Source organism: Myotis lucifugus, unplaced genomic scaffold (genome assembly GCF_000147115.1).
Source record: "Myotis lucifugus unplaced genomic scaffold, Myoluc2.0 scaffold_72, whole genome shotgun sequence".
Lineage (NCBI taxonomy): Eukaryota > Metazoa > Chordata > Mammalia > Chiroptera > Vespertilionidae > Myotis > Myotis lucifugus.
In genome coordinates, this window is record NW_005871120.1 from 4,982,282 (window position 1) to 5,000,617 (window position 18,336).

Consider the following 18,336-nt stretch of genomic DNA (forward strand, 5'->3'; position numbering starts at 1 on the left):
CCTTGACCAGGATCAAACCTGGGGCCTTTTTTTGTTGTTTGCTTGTTTGTTTGTTTGTTAATCCTCACCCAAGGATATTTTTCCATTGATTTTCAGAATGGAAGGGAGGGGGAGAGACAGAGAGAGAAACATCGATGTGAGAGAGACATATGGATTAGTTGCCTCTGGCACACACCCCAACCAAGGCCAGGGATTGGATCGAGCCTGCAACCAAGGTACATGCTCTTGACTGGAATCAAACCCGGGACCCTTCCGTCCTCTGGCCTATGCTCTAGCCACTGAGCCAAACCAGCTAGGGTGCAAGGGTCTCTTAAAAGATGCAAAACCAGTACAGTAGCTGAGTTGTCTTCTAGGAGGTACTGAAGTCTTCTCAAGATGATGGGCAAAACTCAGGATGCCATGGAAGCCGCCATGGTTTTGGAGAAGAACCCAAACCAAGCTCTTTGGCTCTGCATGTCCTGCATTTTACCTGCACAGACCCTCATCTCTGTGACTTCCTGGAGAACCACCTCCTGGATGAGGAGGTGAAACTCACCAAGCAGATGGGTGACCCCCTCACTAACTCCCCAGGCAGGCTGGCCCCCAGGCTGGGCTGGGGAAGTATCTCTTCAGAAGGCTCACCCTCAAGCACCACTAGGAGCTTCTGAAGCTGAAGCTTTGAGGGGCCCCTCTGCATTCATCCCCCTGCTGTCTTTTGCCTGAGCCACTCCCTGAAACCACCAAGCATCCTTTTAACCACCCTGGAGCCCACTCCCATGCATCGGACCAAACGGAAACAAAAAAGCTTTTTGCAGCTTAAAAAGAAAGAAAAGGAGACATTTTGGGTCCCTTACTAAAGCATTTTCAACTTTTGTTTCATTCCTCAAACCACGTGCTGTGGGCCCCGAGCCCCACTCGCCCTGATACCCAGCCAGCTTATCAGCACAGGGAAGGAGTTACATTCTCAAATAACCAGGCAAGAGGCTTGCTATGGAGCAGGAAGAGAAAATGGAAAAAATGAGTTTATTTTCAGACATGCTGCTTTCTCCCCCAAACCTGGGCTTCTCCCCTGGCCCTCCCCTCTCCTCCAGCCAGGGCGCTGACCCACGCATTCCGCATCTGCCCGTGGGGAAGGCGGCGAGGAGCACAGCCCGGTGTCCGGGGAGGGATGTCTACCCACGCGTCCGCGGGAGGGCCGGGCTGTCAATAGGGCGGCAACAGGAAGAAGTGCGGTGGCGGCAGCGGAGGCGGCAGGGGCGGGGGGAAGGGGGCCAGCGGCCAGGACTCGCGGGGCGCCGGCGGGGCCAGCAGGGTGAAGGGTGAGGGTCGCGCGGGCAGCGGCGGCAGCGGCTGCGGGGGCGCCTCGGTGATGAGCGGGGGGCGGCCGGCGCGCGCCCACCGGCCCGGGGGTGGCAGCGATCGCGGTCTCCGGGAGAGCGGCAGCGGCAGGTGCGCGGGTCGCGGTCGCCGGCGCGGGAAGGCGCGGTAGGTGCTGCAGGGCAAGAGCGGATGCGGGCGGCGGGGGAACGCAAGCCTCGGGCGGCAGCTCGGGCAGCGCCAGGTGGGCGCCGGGGCCCCAGGGCGCCAGCGGCTCCGGCCGCAGCGGGAGCGAGGGCAGCGGAGGCAGCTCAGCCAGGGCGAGCGCCGAAGGCGGCGGCGGCCCGGGCCGGAGGTCGGGAGGGAGGCCAGGGAGCGGCGGGTGCGGCAGGGTCGGCGCGGGCGGCGGGGTCAGCGATAGCGACGCGCGGGCCCGGCCCGGCCGTGAGCGGGCGCGGGCGAGCCGCGGGTGCGAGCGGGAGCGAGAGAACCGCGTCGCCAGCTTGAGTGTCGTCGCTGTCGCCGTCGCCCCCTGCGCCAGGGCCCCGCTCGCGCCTCCCGTCCGAGCTTCTTCCCTCCGGCTGGGGGCCGCGGAGTGTGCGGCGGGCCGCCCGGCCAATCGGAGCCGAGCACCGACGCGTTCCAGCCAATCAAGAGACAGTGTGCCGACGGTCTACGCATCTTCTCCCCGGCGGGCACTAGCGATCCCTGGCAGCCAATCAGAGGCGGCAGCGCTCTGTCTCCGGTCCAGCCTATCACCGTGTCCCCCGGCGCCGCACGCTCCACGGCCTGCTTGCCCCGACGGCAGGCGCTGCACGCGCACGACGGGCGCCCCCACCTGGCCCGAGGGACCCTGAGCCGCTGCAAGTCCCTGGACCTACACCGCCCGCCCGCCCGCCCACCTGCGGCGGCCGCTGCGGAGAGTGTGTGGCTCTCCTCTTTGGTCATGTTCTTAGTAATTCCGGACCGAGGTGCCTGCATGTGGGCAAGATCTACGCAGATTTGCACGTAGTTACCTTTTTTTAAAAAATATATTTTATTGATTTTTTACAGAGAGGAAGGGAGAGGGATAGAGAGTTAGAAACATCGATCAGCTGCCTCTTGCACACCTCCTACTAGGGATGTGCCCGCAACCAAGGTACATGCCCTTGACTGGAATCGAACCTGGGACCCTTCAGCCCGCAGGCCGATGCTCTATCCACTGAGCCAAACCGGTTAGGGCTCCACATAGTTATCTTATAGAAAAGATAAAAGCATATTAATTCTGCCCTGGCCAGTATGGCTCAGTTGGAGTGCTTAGGAAGATGTTACTGATTAGATTCCGTTAGAGCATCGGGCCCTTCGCCGGTTGGATTCCTGGTTAGGGCACACACTCAGGTTGTGGGTTCGATCCCTAGTCAGATGCATACAGGAGGCAACCGAATTTCTCTCTCTCTCTTTCCTCCTTTCCTCTCTCGAATCAATGAAAAACATATCCGCTGGTGAGGACTTTTTAGTCCTGACTGGTTTGGCTCAGTGGACAGAGCGTCGGCTTGCGGACTGAAGGGTCCCAGGTTCAATTCCGGTCAAGGGCATGTACCTTGGTTGCAGGCACATCCCCAGTAGGAGGTGTGCAGGAGGCAGCTGATCAATGTTTCTCTCTCATCGATGTTTCTAACTCTATCCCTCTCCCTTCCTCTCTGTAAAAAATTCAATAAAATATATATTTAAAATTAAAACTATATTAATTCAATAGCAAAGCTTGACTGACATGTAGCATTTGTTAATAGTCCTAAGAATAGTAAATGACATGGGTGAAAATCATTAAATAAAAAGAATGGTCGATTTATTTAAAGTCGGAATATAGAAACCTTTATAATATTAGAACATTTCTAGGTGGGTACTGCCCTCAGAGACAGCCTGCTCAGTGTCCCCTGTGCCCAGATGTTGGCTCCTAATGCTGTTCTCCAGTAAAGAGATGATGTGGTTTATTCCATACCTCAGGGAAGAGAAATACATGAGGAGACATTTTGGATAGTTTAAAGAATCAGTGGTTCTGTGAAAAAGCAAAAGTCTATATGATTCTCAAATACAGCAAAATCAAATGAGGGAAATTAGGCTGGAATTCCAATGATGTTTACAGAATCTCCCAAAGGTTGATCCCCAAAACATTGTGCATACTGCAGTAACATTTTGATCTCCACCCAAGTTATCGTAAACCAGGCCATAAAGATGAACTGAGTTTCTCAGAGTGCCACGTCCCATCAACTCTATTCAACTTGAATTCTTTTTTTCTCTTTTAAAAAATGTTATTAATTTCTAGAGAGAGAGGAAGGGACAGAGAGAGAAACATCAATATGAGAGCAGAATGTGGATTGGCTGCCACTGGGGATTGAGCCCTCAATCTAGTCATGACCTGTGACCTCCTGGTTCTTAGGTCGATGCTCACACACTGAGCCATGCTGGCCGGGCCAACTTGAATTCTTCAGCTAAAACTTCACCAGGTTGCAAGAAGAGGTGTGGGTTTGGAAAGACTCAGAACACAGAGGCTCATAGAGACGGGTCCTGTAACTGGGTCAAAGTTCAGAATAGGGGGTCAATTCCCAACCTCCATTCCAGACTCAGCCTAGGAGAGTAATTTGTACTGCATTTCTGGGTGAGTCAATTTGTAATCATGAGATGAGAAAATGAAGTGATCCAGTAGTACTGATACTGAGAGTGGATTAGTAACTGGCTTTTTAATCCAGTTACTAATGTTTTTTGAAAACATTCAGTAATCTGAGATAACAAATATCTCAATTATTCATTTCCAGGAGTGCTTAGGAAGATGTTACTGATTAGATTCACCCCCCGCCCCCTCTCCATTAAGAGATCAAGTAGATTATGTGTATATAATAGTTTGAAATACCTAAGGGAATTGAATTAATCAGACTTGTAAGACAAGTAAAATATTTAGGGGGGGGGCATCAATCTGTCAAATTTATAATCTAATGGAACATTAATCAAAGAATGTGAAAGTGAATTTTACATCCAAATTATAAGATTAATCAGTAAAATGATGTCCAGAAGCAAGTGTAAGGGCTTAAGGAAAATGAGATTTTAGTTTAATAACTCTAATAAATTGTTATAAATTAAGACACAAATAATACACAAGCTCCCTAACTTGGATGTGGCTCCCCCAATAGATTGTTGCCAAGCGATGCCCCCTCTCCAAAGGCAGGCCCGAATCTGTTCTGTTCTCATGGTCTCTCCCATCAGAGCAAAGCCCGTAGCACACAGCCACACAGTTTGTTAAATGAATGAATGAATGAATGAATGAATGAATGAGGTGCAGAGTGGAGACTGTAGGCCCAGGGGGCTCTAACCCCAGGCAGCCCATCCCACCCCTCACCCCGCCATGGCACACAAAGGCAAACAGAGAAGCACATCGCCTTTATTAATACTTCCAGCTCGTAGGAGACCCCAGGCCAGAGACCAAGCCCAAGGGTCTGGCCGTCCTTGCCAAGCAGACCAGCCTCTCAGGATGACCGTGGATCAGCTCAGGGGCTCAGCATTTCCCAAAAGGGCAGTGGCCTGGGAAGAGGTAGAGCAGAGCTCCGGTGAGGTGCCCCCTCCTCGCCTCCTGGGGAAAACGAGCCCTCTCCCTCCTCTGGTCTCTGAGACTCCAGGTGGTCTGAGAGCCGGCCCTCCCTCCCAAGGGCTGGGGGCATCCCCAAGTGCGGCTGGAAAGGGTGACAATGGTGCCACTGGCTCCCCCTCACCTCCATAGCCATTTTCCAGCGGCCCACTGCTGCCTCGCTTCACCTCAGGGCCTCCTAACGCACAAACAAGCCAGGGGACCCGGGTCACAGAACTTTCCAGTGCTCCCCCCAGCTTCATCCCAGGCCTTGGGAGAACCCCACTCACCAAAGGGTCTGGGGCCCAGCTCTGGCCTCAGCTGCTCATAGGGCCCTGGAGATAGGGACGGGAGGTAGGAGCACTGCGTCCCTGATGGCCCTTGATCTGGTCTGTCACCTCCTCATCTTAGTCCAGGTTCCAGGCTCATGCTCAGGGCCCCCTGCTCTCCCTATCCCTCCTCCAGTCCCATTCATTCCTGTCCCCCTCATACTTCCTCCACCATCAATGTCCCCTCCATCTCCGTAGGGCTATGGGGTGGGCCTGGGCCCAGGACCCAGCTCCCTAAAGCCACCCCTTGTCCCCCCCTCAATGTTCTTCCACACACTCCATTACCTGGCTGGCTTTCGACCCCTGGATATGCACCTCCGGCCCCATATCCAGGCTTCCAGGCAGCCCCCCAAGGCTGGAGGGAGGGCCAAGGAGAGCCCCTCAAAGCCTCAGTCTGACCTGCAGGAGGAGAGCTTCTGTGGGAACCACTGCCCACTGGATGCCCCAGTCCTCCCTGGGCCTCAGAGCCCCCCAACCCCCAATAGCCCTTGCCAGGGTTCACGCTGCTCCCTGAACTCTCATTTCTTACCATTTCCTTCAGAGGCTGGAGCTGCGGCTTTGGGGTACACCAGCGCTTCCTCGCCATACCCTGCGAGAGATCCATGTGCTTCACTCCTGACCAGACCTTGGTGTCCCTTCCCCTCACCCCCTGCACTCTGTCCCCGGGACCCAACTCACCGTTTCTAAAGCCATTGGCCCCAGGGAACCCTGAGGAGGAAAGAGGTCAGAGGCATGAACAGCCCCTGAGCCAGGAGCCCCTCCAACCTCCCCAACCCCACCTTTAGGCACCTGGCTGCAGGAGGGCCTCGGTGAAGATCCCAGCTCCCAGACCACCATTCCCGTAACTAAAACCTGCAGGAGACAGATTGGAGAGGGGCTGGGATGGGGGCTGAGGGTGGACAGCAGTGGGGAAGCCAGGGTGACCAGCTCATGGAGGGACAGACTGACTCACACAGAGGTCCCCTAGAGAGGGCCTCTCACATCCCCCCACCCTCAGCGCGCTAACCCTGCTCAACCTCCTCGAAGCCTTCCCTGGCTTCTCTCTGGGCAGCTTCCCTTCCTCCTGGCCTCAGTCTGTCACTCTACCCTCACCTGAAATAAGATGGCACCTGGTCTGGCCACCACTGTAGCCCAGTGCATAGTAAATATGGGCTGGGTGAATAAGGAAAGAGACAGACATGACAAAGGTAGCAACAAGGAGGGCTCATCATGAAGGAGGTGCCAGGTTGTGCCCAAGATGAGGGCCTGGGCGGGTGGAGGCGGGGGGCGGGCGGGGGGCGCTCACCAACTTTCTGAGGTTTGAGGCCATCACCAAAGCCTAGAGTAGAGGAAACGGAGGTCAGAGATGGCCACAAGGGTGGGGATGGGGTGGGAGGAAGAAGAACTCAGACGAGGGCCGCCTCACCCAGTTCTGCTCCTGGTCCGTAGCCGTTTGAAGGGTGGTACCCTGTGAAGAGAACTGAGCTCAGTGCGGAGGACCACACTTTCCCAAGGATGGACCTTAGGAACTCGAGGAGGAAGAAGGGATTCTTTCTACCCACAGGGAAAGGAATCAGAATAACTGAGTTTATTTATTTTTATTTTTTATTATATTTTATTGATTTTTTACAGAGAGGAAGGGAGAGAGATAGAGAGTTAGAAACATCGATGAGAGAGAAACATCGATCAGCTGCCTCCTGCACATCTCCTACTGGGGTTGTGCCCGCAACCAAGGTACATGCCCTTGACCGGAATCGAACCTGGGACCTTTCAGTCCGCAGGCCGATGCTCTATCCACTGAGCCAAACCGGTTTCGGCAGAATAACTGAGTTTAGAAAGCAGCAAGAGAGAAGGAGGGTCGACTTGGGAGGGGCCTTCCTGGCCTGAACAGCTGAGGCAGCCTGGGCATAAGGGTGATGGGGAGTGACCCTGACCTGGATGGGCACAGAGGCAAGCAGACTCCCACCTGCTTTCTGAGGCTTCAGTCCCCACTGGATGGCTGGTGTCGGTGCTAGGAAGAAAACCAGGGCACAGGAGTGAGCCCAGGGCCAGGCAGTTTGGGACTGCCACAGCCTGCCATGCGGGGGACAGGTGCTTGGGGGAGCTGCCATATTGGGGGTCATGTGGGTCTCCGAGCCAGAGTTCAGGCTTTTCCTCAGTTGGCTCACAGCAAGCCTCACTCTCAGGTGAAGAATGGGCGTAGGGGCTTCTGAGCAGCCCAGCCAGGCCCAGCCCCTTCTGGGACCAGGTACACCACCCCACCCCCCATTGCCACCCACTCCACACTGACCTGGGAACTTGCCGTTCTGCGCTGGGGCGGGGGGCTGGGCTTTGGAGCCCCAGCCACCTGCTTTGTCAGAAGGGCCTCCTGGAGTGGGAAGCCCATGGCAGGGACCTAGATGGGAGGAGGGAGGGGGCCGTGAGCCCAGACGGGCCTGGGTCCGGCCAGTCCACCAGCCTGCAGTAGCTTCTAGGGCAGACACAGCTTCCAAGGGGGGACCATTGGCCAGGACAGGAAAAGCCCAGTTCCTCTGGGCCACAACCTGCTCTGGGGACCAAGGGACCCAGCCACCTGACATGGTTTCTGCTAATTGCCCACCCAGCCCCAAGGCCTGCTAGCCTACCCCCCTCGCCCCTGGGGCCTCACCTGCCTGGGCCCCCAGCCCGTTTCTGCTGCCATATCCTGGAGAGGAAAAGCAGGGAAGTTAGGGGTGCTGGGGGGCGGGGGTCCTGGAAGGAGCGATAGGAGAAGGTACAGGACTGAGATAGGGGCTCTTGCACTTGCCTGGCTTCTGAGGTTTCACACCCCCTTCCAGACCTGCAGGAGAGGCAGAGAGACAGCTTCCGAGGGGCAGCCCTCCCCAGAGGGAGCCCTCTCTACCTGACATTGAGACCCTCATGTACTCACCAGGCGGGAGCCCGTTTCCTGGTGTGTATCCTGGGAGGGAGAGCAGGAATGAGGGCTGGGGCTGGGGTGGGGGGAGACTTCAGGTGGAGGTGGGAGAGGGGCAGGGGTGGGCTCACCTGGCTTTGGAGGGCTCATGCCCCCTGCTAGGCCTGGGGAGAGACAGATGGAGGCTGAGTGACAGATGGACTCCATTCTGCCCCTTCTCTTTCCCAGGACCGAACTCTGCCCCACGGGACCCTGTGACCCCTCTTCCCCTCCACCTTCCAGAGCTCCATGCCTGCCCTGCCTCCCTCATCTGGCTGGGCCCCTTCCCCGGGAAGGCTCCATCCAGCTCCCAGCCCATTCTTGCAAACTGGGGAGACAGGTGGGGGGCTTTGAGGGGTCACAGATGAAGGGAATAGATAGTTTCTGGAGGTAGAGAGTAGTGGGGTCCAATTCTGACACTAGTTTCAATTCTGGGTTTTTTTCCAACATCACCGAGCAATTTTCGGGTACCAGCTGGGTGTCCTACAATTCTGACCCTACCTACCTGGAGGTAGCATCAGATCCCACCGGTTAAGGGCTCAGTCCCACAATACTGTTCCCTCCTCCCACTTCTGCCCATTGCCAACCCAGGTTGTCATCTGTGCTTCTGACCAACCAGCTCTATAAACCAGAAGTTCCGATGACCCCCTCTTTGGGTTCAATTAATCTTCTAGAGCAGTGGTTCTCAACCTTCCTAACGCCGTGACCCTTTAATACAGTTCCTCATGTTGTGGTGACCCCCAATTTCATTGTTACAAATTGAACATAATTAAAGCACAGTGATTAATCACAAAAACAATATGTAATTATATATGTGTTTTCCGATGGTCTTAGGCGACCCCTGTGAAAGGGTCGTTCCACCCCGAACGGGGTCGCGACCCACAGGTTGAGAACCGCTGTTCTAGAGTGGCTCCCAGAATTTAGGTATATTATGAAAGGATACAGCTCAGAAACAGCCAGATGAACAAAACGTACAGGATAAGGTTTGTATGTGAGAAGGCATTCGGAGCTTCCATGCTCCAGCCCATCACCCTTCTCCCCACCCCCCACCCCCTTCACCAACCCGAAAGCACGCTCTCCCAGCCCTGTCCCTGGGGGTTTTTACAGAGGCTTCCTTACAAGCAAAGGGGTGGGATTAAAAGTTGCAACCCTCCAATCACAAGGTGGCAACCGGCCCCAGGGGCTTTCCAAAAGTCACCTCATTAACACAACAAAAGAACTTAGGAAATTCCAAGGCTTTTAAGAGCCAGCTCTGTGCCAGGAATGGGAGAAGACCAAGTATATATTTCTTTTTTTTTAAAAATATATTTTATTGATTTTTTACAGAGAGGAAGGGAGAGGGATAGAGAGCTAGAGACATCGATGAGAGAGAAACATCGATCAGCTGCCTCCTGCACACCCCCTACTGGGGATGTGCCCGCAACCAAGGTACATGCCCTCGACCGGGATTCGAACCCGGGACCCTTCAGTCCGCAGGCCGACGCTCTATCCACTGAGCCAAACTGGTCAGGGCCCAAGTATATATTTCTTATCATAAATCACAGTATCACAGTGTGGATAGAAAGGAAGGGTTTACCTGGCTTCTGAGGCTTCATGCCCTCACCAATGCCTGGAGGAGAGAGGGGAGCAGATGAGGTACCCCTTACCCACCCACCGGGCCTCTCCTCTAGAACTCAGCGTCAGGCTCCCCGGGGCCACTCCACTACCTGGTCCCTGGCTGATGGAGCCACAGGCCTGTGTGGACAGGAGGGGGAGAGGCAGGAGGCGGGCAGCTGGGCTGCCTTCCCTCCCAGCTTAGGAACCAGAAGCCCTGGGATCTCTCCTGCCTCCTGCCACCCCCGTTCAATTCTCCAAGTCTGGTGGGGCCCACGAGAGGACCATGAGACAGGATCTGGGTGAAGACACCAGCTCCCTCCGAGGGCCGCCTCCTCTCCTCCTTCCGGCCTCTCTCAGTCCCTCAGGACCCACCTGTTTTGGAGCCATCCTGAGCAGGGGCCAGTGGGGCGGGAAGGATGAACAGGAGACTTGGGCCCTGGCTAAGGTGGGGTAAAGGCTGGCAGGCAGCCAAGCCAGAACCAGGGATCATGGAGGTTGTCCCGGGCCTCTTATAACCATTTACCAATCCGGCCCCTCAAAGGCCTGGAGGGAGGTGGGAGAGGACACGCAGATGCCCACCTCAGACCCCACCAGTCCCACCAGGCCGGGCTCCCAGCCCATTCCCGAATCCCGTGTGTGTGTGTGTGTGTGTGTGTGTGTGTGTGTGTGTGTGTGTGTGTGTCAATATCTCAGTGGGGTGTGAATAGGTGCCTGGAGCTCAGGGTTTGGGGGAGGTGGAGAGAAAAGGCTGGGGTGAGGCTCACCTGGCTTCTGGGGTTTCATACCCGCTCCAAAGCCTGGTGGAGAGACATGGAGCAGGTGAGGAACCCTGGCCTCATCCCTGCACCTCCCCAGAGACCCGGCCCACCCCTACCTGGTCCATAGCCATTCTGAGCTGCAGGGCCTGTGGGGAGAAGGTGGGGGAACCATAAAGCTGGCTGTGGGCTGAGGGGCTGAGGCCAGCCCTGGGGGTGCCCTGGTCTTCCCTCCCACTTCTCTCCCATGGTCCTTGGCGCCCTGACACCCTTCACTCCTGAAGCAGGAGTGTCCCTCTTGTTAGAGGCATGCAGACCCCGCTCCATGCATTAGTGCTGAGGAAGGTGGTGACAGAGAGAGGCCTGAGAGAAATGAGGAGGACAGGATGGCTGTCCTCTCACCTGCTGGGCTTTCCCACCCCTTCCCAGGTCTGGGAGGCAGAGAGGCTGACAGCCTCTGCCAGGCCTCCACCCCTTGCTCCTGTCCTCCCCTCCCCACCCCCCTCAGGACCAAGCCCAGCTGCCCTCACCTGCTGGGGCTCCCAGTCCATTTCCACTACCATATCCTGGGGAGGGAAAACAGGGGTGGCGTGAGGGGCAGTATGCAGAGGGGTTCAGTAGAAGCAGGACAGAGTCAGGCAGCCTCAGAGAAGAGGCGGGGTGTGGGGGGTCTTTCCCTCACCTGGTTTCTGCAGGTTCACTCCCTTTCCCAGGCCACAGGCCAACCCTCCATCTCCCCACTACAGGGTACCTAGTTCTCTGCCTCCCCTCCAGGCCCCTACTCCAGTCCCTAACCGTGGGAAGCTGCCTATTGTCTTCACTAGCAGAGAGGTGTGGACAGGAGCCCAGAAGGCTAGGGACCCTTGAAGCCCTGGCAATGGTCAGAGCTATGCACCCACTGTTAGTCCAGACAATGGTAGCTGAAGCAACTTCCCCATTTACTATTATATAAATCGTTGCTGATGGGCTAGTCTGCCTGTTACTGGAACTTGCCTGCCTAAGGGCTATGCTATGGGTGGATCCCAAACCAATAAAAGGTTGGTGCGGCCTGAGCACCAGGGGAAGTCCTTCCCTTGAGTTGGACTTGCCCGCCTGGCCCCCCAGTATTTCCAAATTATCTCTTGTCTCTTCTCTTTCATTTGTGTGCGGCTCCTCTTCCAGATCCTGAACCCTGAACCACGCGGGACGTGGGGGGAAACTTTAAACACCTAACCCACCCCTCTCCCTCTAAGAAGCCTGGGCTCCTGCCCCACAGAAGGCCCCGCTGGCTGCAGATCCTGGAGAGAGACAGGGTGTGAGTGGGGTGCTCTGGCTTCAGAGGGCACATGCACAGAGACACGACGACTGCAGGACTCACCTGGCTTCTGGGGCTTCATGCCCCCCCCAAAGCCTGAAAAGGATTTGGGAGCAGATGAGGGACTCGGGAGCCCCTCTCAGCCTCCCCAGGTTCCTACCCGCTCTGCTTCTACCTGCTCCAAATCCGTTCTGGGTTGCTGGGCCTGGGGGAAAGGGAGGGTGAGCTGAGGGCTGGGGGTCTGACTGAGGTGGAGGTAAAGGTGCCCCCTCTTAGGCCAAGTCAGAGAGCTGGGATTCTAGAAGCTTCCAACTAGTGCTCCCTCAATTATTCACCAGTCCTGCCCCTCTGAGGCCTGGGAGGGAGGCAGGAGAAGACACCCAGACATAGACCTCGCTCCCCTCCCAGTATCACCTGGCTGGGCCCCAAGCCTGTGCCCATTCCCATTCCCGAATCCTGGGGACACAGATCCAGGTGTGGGTGTGAATGAGGGGAGGGGAGCTCAGGGTTTGGGGGAGGCAGAGAGAAAAGACAGGGGTGAGGCTCACCTGGCTTCTGGGGTTTCATAGCCGCTCCAAAGCCTGGTGGAGAGACAGGGAGCAGGTGAGGGACCCTGGCCCCATCCCTACACCTCCCCAGAGCCCCGGCCCACCCCTACCTGGTCCATAGCCATTCTGAGCTGCAGGGCCTGTGGGGAGAAGGTGGGGGAACCATAAAGCTGGCTGTGGGGCTGAGAGGCTGAGGCCAGGCCTGGGGGTCCCCTGGTCTTGCCTCCCACTTCTCTCCCATGGTCCTTGGCGCCCTGACACCCTTCACTCCTGAAGCAGGAGTGTCCTTCTTGTTAGAGCAGAGGTCGGCAAACTCATTAGTCAACAGAGCCAAATATCAACAGTACAACGATTGAAATTTCTTTTGAAAGCCAAATTTTTTAAACTGAAACTATATAGGTAGGTACATTGTTATTAACTTAATTAGGGTACTCCTAAGGCTTAGGAAGAGCCACACTCAAGGGGCCAAAGAGCTACATGTGGCTGGCGAGCCGCAGTTTGCTGACCACGGTCTTAGAGGTAAGCAGACCCCACTCCATGCATTAGTGCTGAGGAAGGTGGTGTCAGAGAGAGGCCTGAGAGAAATGAGGAGGACAGGATGGCTGTCCCCTCACCTGCTGGGGCTCCCAGTCCATTTCCATTACCATATCCTGGGGACACAGATCCGGGTGTGGGTGTGAATGAGGGGAGGGGAGCTCAGGGTTTGGGGGAGGCGGAGGGAAAAGGCTGGGGTGAGGCTCACCTGGCTTCTGGGGTTTCATAGCTGCTCCAAAGCCTGGTGGAGAGACAGGCAGCACTGAGGGCCCCGGGCCCCATCCCTGAGCCTCCCCAGAGCCCCGGCTCACCCCTACCTGGTCCATAGCCATTCTGAGCTGCAGGGCCTGTGGGGAGAAGGTGGGGGGAATGGTAAAGCTGGCTGTGGGCTGAGGGGCTGAGGCCAGCCCTGGGGTCCCCTGGTCTTGCCTCCCACTTCTCTCCCATGGTCCTTGGCCCCCTGACACCCTTCACTCCTGAAGCAGGAGCTCAGGGTTTGGGGGGGTGGCGGCGTGGAGAGGAAAGACAGGGGTGAGGCTCACCTGGCTTCTGGGGTTTCATAGCCGCTCCAAAGCCTGGTGGAGAGTCAGGGAGCGTGAGGGATCGGAGCCCCATCTCTGTGCCTCCCCAGAGCCCTAGGGTGCCCCTACCTGGTCCATAGCCGTTTTGAGCTGCAGGGCCTGGTGGAAGGAGAGAGGGGGCTCTGGCTGCTGGCCTCTCTCTGAGCCTCTACCCTCAGCCTGGCCCCTTTAGCTCTCACCTCAGACCTGGACCCGCCCAGCTGGGTCCTAGGCTTCCCCCTGGAGTCCAGCCTCCTCTAGAGCCTGAATGTCATACCTAGCTGCCTGGTCCATCTGGTTAGGCGTCACTGACAGCCACCATGTCTACCAGCCAGCAGGGTGAACTTGAGGCCGCCTTCTCCCCAGCCACGTGCCATCAGCCTCCCAGCCCCATGGCCTCCCAGCCTTCTTCGTGCCTGCACCCTCCCTGGTCCTCATTTATCAGCGGGCCTCGCCCTCTAGTGGGCATTCCGGCCCCGGAGTTGCATTCGCACTCCTCTCCTGTCTGCTCCGCCTGCCCACGTGCCCCGGCTCTGGGAGGGCCTGTCTCCAGCACTTGGCCGCCCCTGGATGTTTGTTCAATGAGTGTTTCTCGTGGGAAACCAAGTGGGAGAGGCGGAGGGCGGGTCTCACCTGGCTTCTGAGGTTTCAGTCCTCCGAGACCTGAGGAAGAGAAGGCACTGCCCATGAGTCTGAGTCCACCTCGCTCCTCCTCTCCCCTTAGAACCAGGGTCAGGCACCCACACCAGAGCCCCCTCGGCAACACCCCTGCTCCTGAGCTCCAGGGCCTTGCCTGGCTGGGCTCCTGCTCCCGGGAGGGCCCCGTTCCCGAATCCTGGGGAGACAGAGCAGGAGGGAGTGAGGAGGGATCTGGGGCGGGGGTGGAGCAGACGGATAAGGAGCCGTTAGACAGAGTGGGGCTCACCTGGCTTCTGGGGCTTTCCATTCCCTCCATAGCCTGGGGAAGAGATGAGCAGATGAGGGACCCAGAAACCCCACCCCTGGGCCTGCCCCAGAAACAGCTTCTGCCCTCCTGCCCCAGCGGTCCCTGCTCTACCTGGTCCAAAGCCATTCTGTGCTGCGCCACCTGGGGGGGCGGGGGGAAATGACACAGAAAAGCTGGGTGCTGCTGGCGGGGCAATGGCCCCCAGCCTCCCCTCCCCTGCCCTGCGGACCCCAGCCTCCCCTCCACTCAGCCTGGCTAGATTCACTAAGGGGGTAGGTGACTGTGGGGGCCTGTGTCCTGTGTCAGGGAGGGACTAGGGGGACTGAGGCTGTGAGGAACCCGAGCCCCAGGCCCCTCCCCACAGCCGCCCTCCGGGTCTGGCCCAGGAGACCCAGGTGGTAAACTCCGCTGCGTCTTCCTTCCAGGCCAGCCGTCCAGGGAACCCAGCCCTGGAAACTCCAGCCTCCAGGAGCGGGGTTCTCACTCTGCCTCAAGCCCCAGGCCTCCAGCTCCCTTCCAGCCTCAGGATCTGCCTTCTCACTTTCCAGCTCCCAGGGGTCCCCCGCCCGACAGTCCTGACCACAGTCCTTGAGAGGCACTGGGCTGGTGTGGCTCCGGGCCTGTGGGCTGAGTCTAGCCCAGGGGTGGGCAAACTTTTTGACTCGAGGGCCACAATGGGTTCTTAAACTGGACCGGAGGGCCGGAACAAAAGCATGGATGGAGTGTTTGTGTGAACTAATATAAATTCAAAGTAAACATCATTACATAAAAGGGTACGGTCTTTTTTTTTTTTTTTTTTTTAGTTTTATTCATTTCAAACGGGCCCGATCCGGCCCGCGGGCCGTAGTTTGCCCACGGCTGGCCTAGGGAGTCATCAGCTCTATTCAGGCCGACCAGAGTGTCTGCTGTGCCAGTCGTGGCCTCACTCAGGATGAGTGAAAGGAATGAGCCCCTCTGCGGGAGCAGGAGGTGGGGAGGGGTTCCCGGGGTCCTGGGTTCTTTCTCTGACTCCCTCCCCCAGACGCGTTGCCAGTGGGCCAGGTCCTGGTGGGAAGCAGCAGTGAGGAGGGGTCTGGGGATGGGCAGGGGTAGAATCAAGAAGGTGGGGCTGGAGGGCAGGCTCCCGGGCTCACCTGGTTGCTGCTGTTTCAGGCCTCCGCCCAAGCCTGGGGAAGACCAGGTGCCACTGGGCCATGGCACCTGGCTTCTCGGAGGACTGAAACCTCAGAAGCCAGGTGCCCCCGACCCCCACCACGGAAATCAGTTTCCCGCCCTCCTGATCACCCAGCTCCTCCCCCCTCTTCCTTCCCGGGACCCCAGCTTGGCCCAGGTGTCCTCACCTGGCTGGGCTTCGACTCCCGGGAAGGCCTTGGCTCCCATCTTATTCCCGTTGCCAAATCCTGGGGAGACGGAGAGGAAGGAGGTCAGGTTCCGCCAGGGGGCAGGGGAGGAGGGGGCGGATGGAAGACGCGACTGCAGGGACATGGGGACTGGGTAGGGCTCACCTGGCTTCGGAGGTTTCACACCCCCTCCGACTCCTGAGAAAGAGACGGGGACCAGGTAAAGGAGCCTGGCGAGCCCTCGACTCCCCAAACTGAGGCAGGTGCCCCCCAGCTCTCACCCCATCGCCTACCTGGTGCCTGGCCACCATGTGGAGGGGCAGGGCCTGTGGCGAGAGGGAAGGCAGAGACTGCGGGTGGGCGAGTGTGGGCTCACACCTGTGCTGTCCTCGTCCCAGGACCTCGGTGCCCACCCTCCCTGGCAGCTCCTCTCAGGGAGCCAGTGTGAGAAGGGCCTGGGAGTTAGGAGACCCTCCCCAAGACCAGCCCCCTGCAGGGAGCAGCCCTGCAAGGGTAATGGTGCCAGAGCTCGGCACCGGGTGAGAGGGAGTGGCCTCCACTCACCTGGCTTCTGAGGTTTCATCCCCCCTCCCAGGCCTAGGAAGAGAGAGGGAGAGAGGTCGACACTGACCCCGCCCCCCAGGAATGCAGACCCTGACCCTGAACCCCCTTTCCTCTGCCTGCCTGTCACCCTCACCTGGCCGGGATCCTGCCCCCGGGAAAGTGCTGGTTCCTACACCATTTGTGCTCCCGAATCCTGGGGACACAGAGGTGGGGGCTGTAGCCCTGAGGTGGGCGGGTTTGGGGCTCACGGAGGAACTGGGGTGAAAGGGGCAGGGGCGGGGCTGGCTCTCCACTCACCGGGCTTCGGAGGTTTCATTCCCCCTCCCAGGCCTGGGGGGCGACAGAGGGGCTGAGCCTGCGGTCCTCCCCCAAGAACCCAACTCCCTCCCCTACTGGTTCCTGGGTCCCAGCTCTCATCCCACCTCCTCCCTCCCTGAACCCCAGTGTGGAGCCTGGTGCCCTCACCTGGCTGGGCTCCCGGCCCTGGGAAGGCACCCGCTCCCAGTCCATTTCCATATCCTGGGGAGACAGAGCCAAGAGGGAAGAGGAGGGAAGAGGAGGGAAGAGGAGGGAGGAGCAGCTCCAAAGGCATCCAAACAGATGTCAGGTGGACAGAGGGGTGGGCGTAGGGAGCGGGTCTCACCTGGCTTCTGGGGCTTCACCCCCCCTCCAAAGCCTGAGGACAGAGATGCGGCAGATGAGGGGACCCCAGGGGCCCAGCCTCTTCCTAGGGCTCCATAGCCATGCTGAGCTGAGGGGCAGGGCAGGGGGCATTTGGGGTCCCAGCTGGGGTGAGGGTGAAGCAGGGGGACCCTGCTCTGCCGTCCTCAAACCAGATATCAGGAACCCTCAGGGTCCTTCCTTCTGCCTCCAGTGAGTCACCAGTTCTGCCCTGGGGGAGCCTGGGATAAGCACCCCCTAATGCCAACCCAGCCCTATCCCCCCGCCCCCCCACCTCACCTGGTTGGGCTGCGGCACCTGGGAAGGCCCCTGCTCCATGCCCGTTCCCATTCCCAAACCCTGAGGAGACAGGGCAGGAGGGGTCAGCAAGGAGCAGAGAGCACAGGGCATCAGGGCACACAGATGGGAGACAGCAGCTGGAGGGCTCACCTGGCTTGTGGGGTTTCATCCCCCCTCCAATGCCTGAGAAGGAGATGGATCAGGTGAGGGTCTGAAGAGACCCCATTTCAGGGATGCCCCTAGAATACTGGTCCCAACTCCCCCCAACTCCCACCTCTCCCAGTTCTGTAGCCATTCGGAGCTGGAGGGCTATGGGGAGAGGGAGGAATGATCTGGGAGGTTTGGGGTCCTAGATGGGGTGGGTGTGCAGGATCCTTGGACCCAGCCAGAAACAGCAAACCTGAAGGCTCCCAATCTCTGCACCCCCGCCCCCCGGCCCCCCCCCAATCATTCACCAACCTTCCCCCTCCCCTCTGAGGCTTGGGAGGGACCAAGGAGAGGACCAACCCAGACCCCATCACTCTCACCTGGCTGGACTCCCAGGCCATTCCTGTCCCTAAATCCTGGGGGGACAGATAGAGATGAGGGGTGTGAGAGGAAGATGGGGAGACACAGAGAGAGACAGCGGGGGCTGGGCAGGGCTCTGAAGTTTAATACCCCAGGAGGCCAGGGGGAGACTCAGGGAGCAGGCGAGGGACCCAGGTTCCCCCTTTCACCTCCCCCCACCCCCACAAAGCCTGCTCCCAGCTGGCCTGGGGGCCATGCAGTGAGGGGCAGGGTACATGCGTTAGATGACACCACAACAGCCTGGATGGATTCGTGGGGGGTGGGGGGCAGTGTGTGCAGGAGGGAAGGAGAGCACCTGCTGGAAGGGGTCTCAGGTGGGCTTCTCCGCCTGAGGGGTGTCAGGTACTTCCGAGATGGCTGCCCCCCAAATCTTATTTACCCACCCCTTACCTACTCCCCGGCCACTGGGGCGGGGGGGGGGTAGCCGGGGGGCGGGGAGGAAGTGTGTGGGGCCGAAGGGGGCAGAAGGGCCCAGGAGCCAGGGTGCTCGGCCTTCATTTGGGGGAAAGGGGCTGCCCACCCCCCCAGTTTTACCTGGTTT

The 18,336-nt window shown here is 58.4% G+C and overlaps 1 protein-coding gene across 1 annotated transcript; it reads right to left on the reverse strand.

Moving 5' to 3' along the window:
* Window positions 1–4,685: 4,685 nt before the first annotated feature.
* LOC102417611 (glycine-rich cell wall structural protein-like) lies at window positions 4,686–17,397 on the reverse strand. The gene is made up of 42 exons (XM_023755318.1): window positions 17,379–17,397; window positions 17,229–17,288; window positions 16,912–16,944; window positions 16,734–16,787; window positions 16,566–16,598; window positions 16,402–16,461; window positions 16,269–16,301; window positions 15,998–16,030; window positions 15,870–15,902; window positions 15,705–15,764; window positions 14,476–14,505; window positions 14,344–14,376; window positions 14,212–14,253; window positions 14,052–14,081; window positions 13,509–13,538; window positions 13,401–13,433; window positions 13,176–13,205; window positions 13,067–13,099; window positions 12,939–12,974; window positions 12,435–12,464; window positions 12,325–12,357; window positions 11,952–11,981; window positions 11,840–11,872; window positions 11,013–11,048; window positions 10,602–10,631; window positions 10,492–10,524; window positions 9,708–9,740; window positions 8,224–8,256; window positions 8,108–8,137; window positions 7,985–8,017; window positions 7,847–7,882; window positions 7,490–7,594; window positions 7,166–7,210; window positions 6,626–6,667; window positions 6,506–6,538; window positions 6,010–6,072; window positions 5,899–5,928; window positions 5,750–5,809; window positions 5,506–5,619; window positions 5,182–5,226; window positions 5,037–5,090; window positions 4,686–4,848 (listed from the first exon to the last, which is right to left on the reverse strand). Exons 1-42 carry the CDS (start codon window positions 17,395–17,397, stop codon window positions 4,823–4,825), a joined length of 1,722 nt encoding a protein of 573 aa, XP_023611086.1. The 3' UTR covers window positions 4,686–4,822.
* Window positions 17,398–18,336: the final 939 nt, after the last annotated feature.

What these genes read in the sequence shown, in the direction of transcription:
- LOC102417611 (XM_023755318.1), bottom strand. An exon ending in TCAGAATGGCTATGGACCAG is followed by an intron (nt 12,358 to 12,434) that starts GTAGGGGTGGGC and finishes TCTCTCCACCAG; the next exon opens with GCTTTGGAGCGGCTATGAAA. An exon ending in TGTGAAACCTCAGAAGCCAG is followed by an intron (nt 7,883 to 7,984) that starts GCAAGTGCAAGA and finishes TTTCCTCTCCAG; the next exon opens with GATATGGCAGCAGAAACGGG.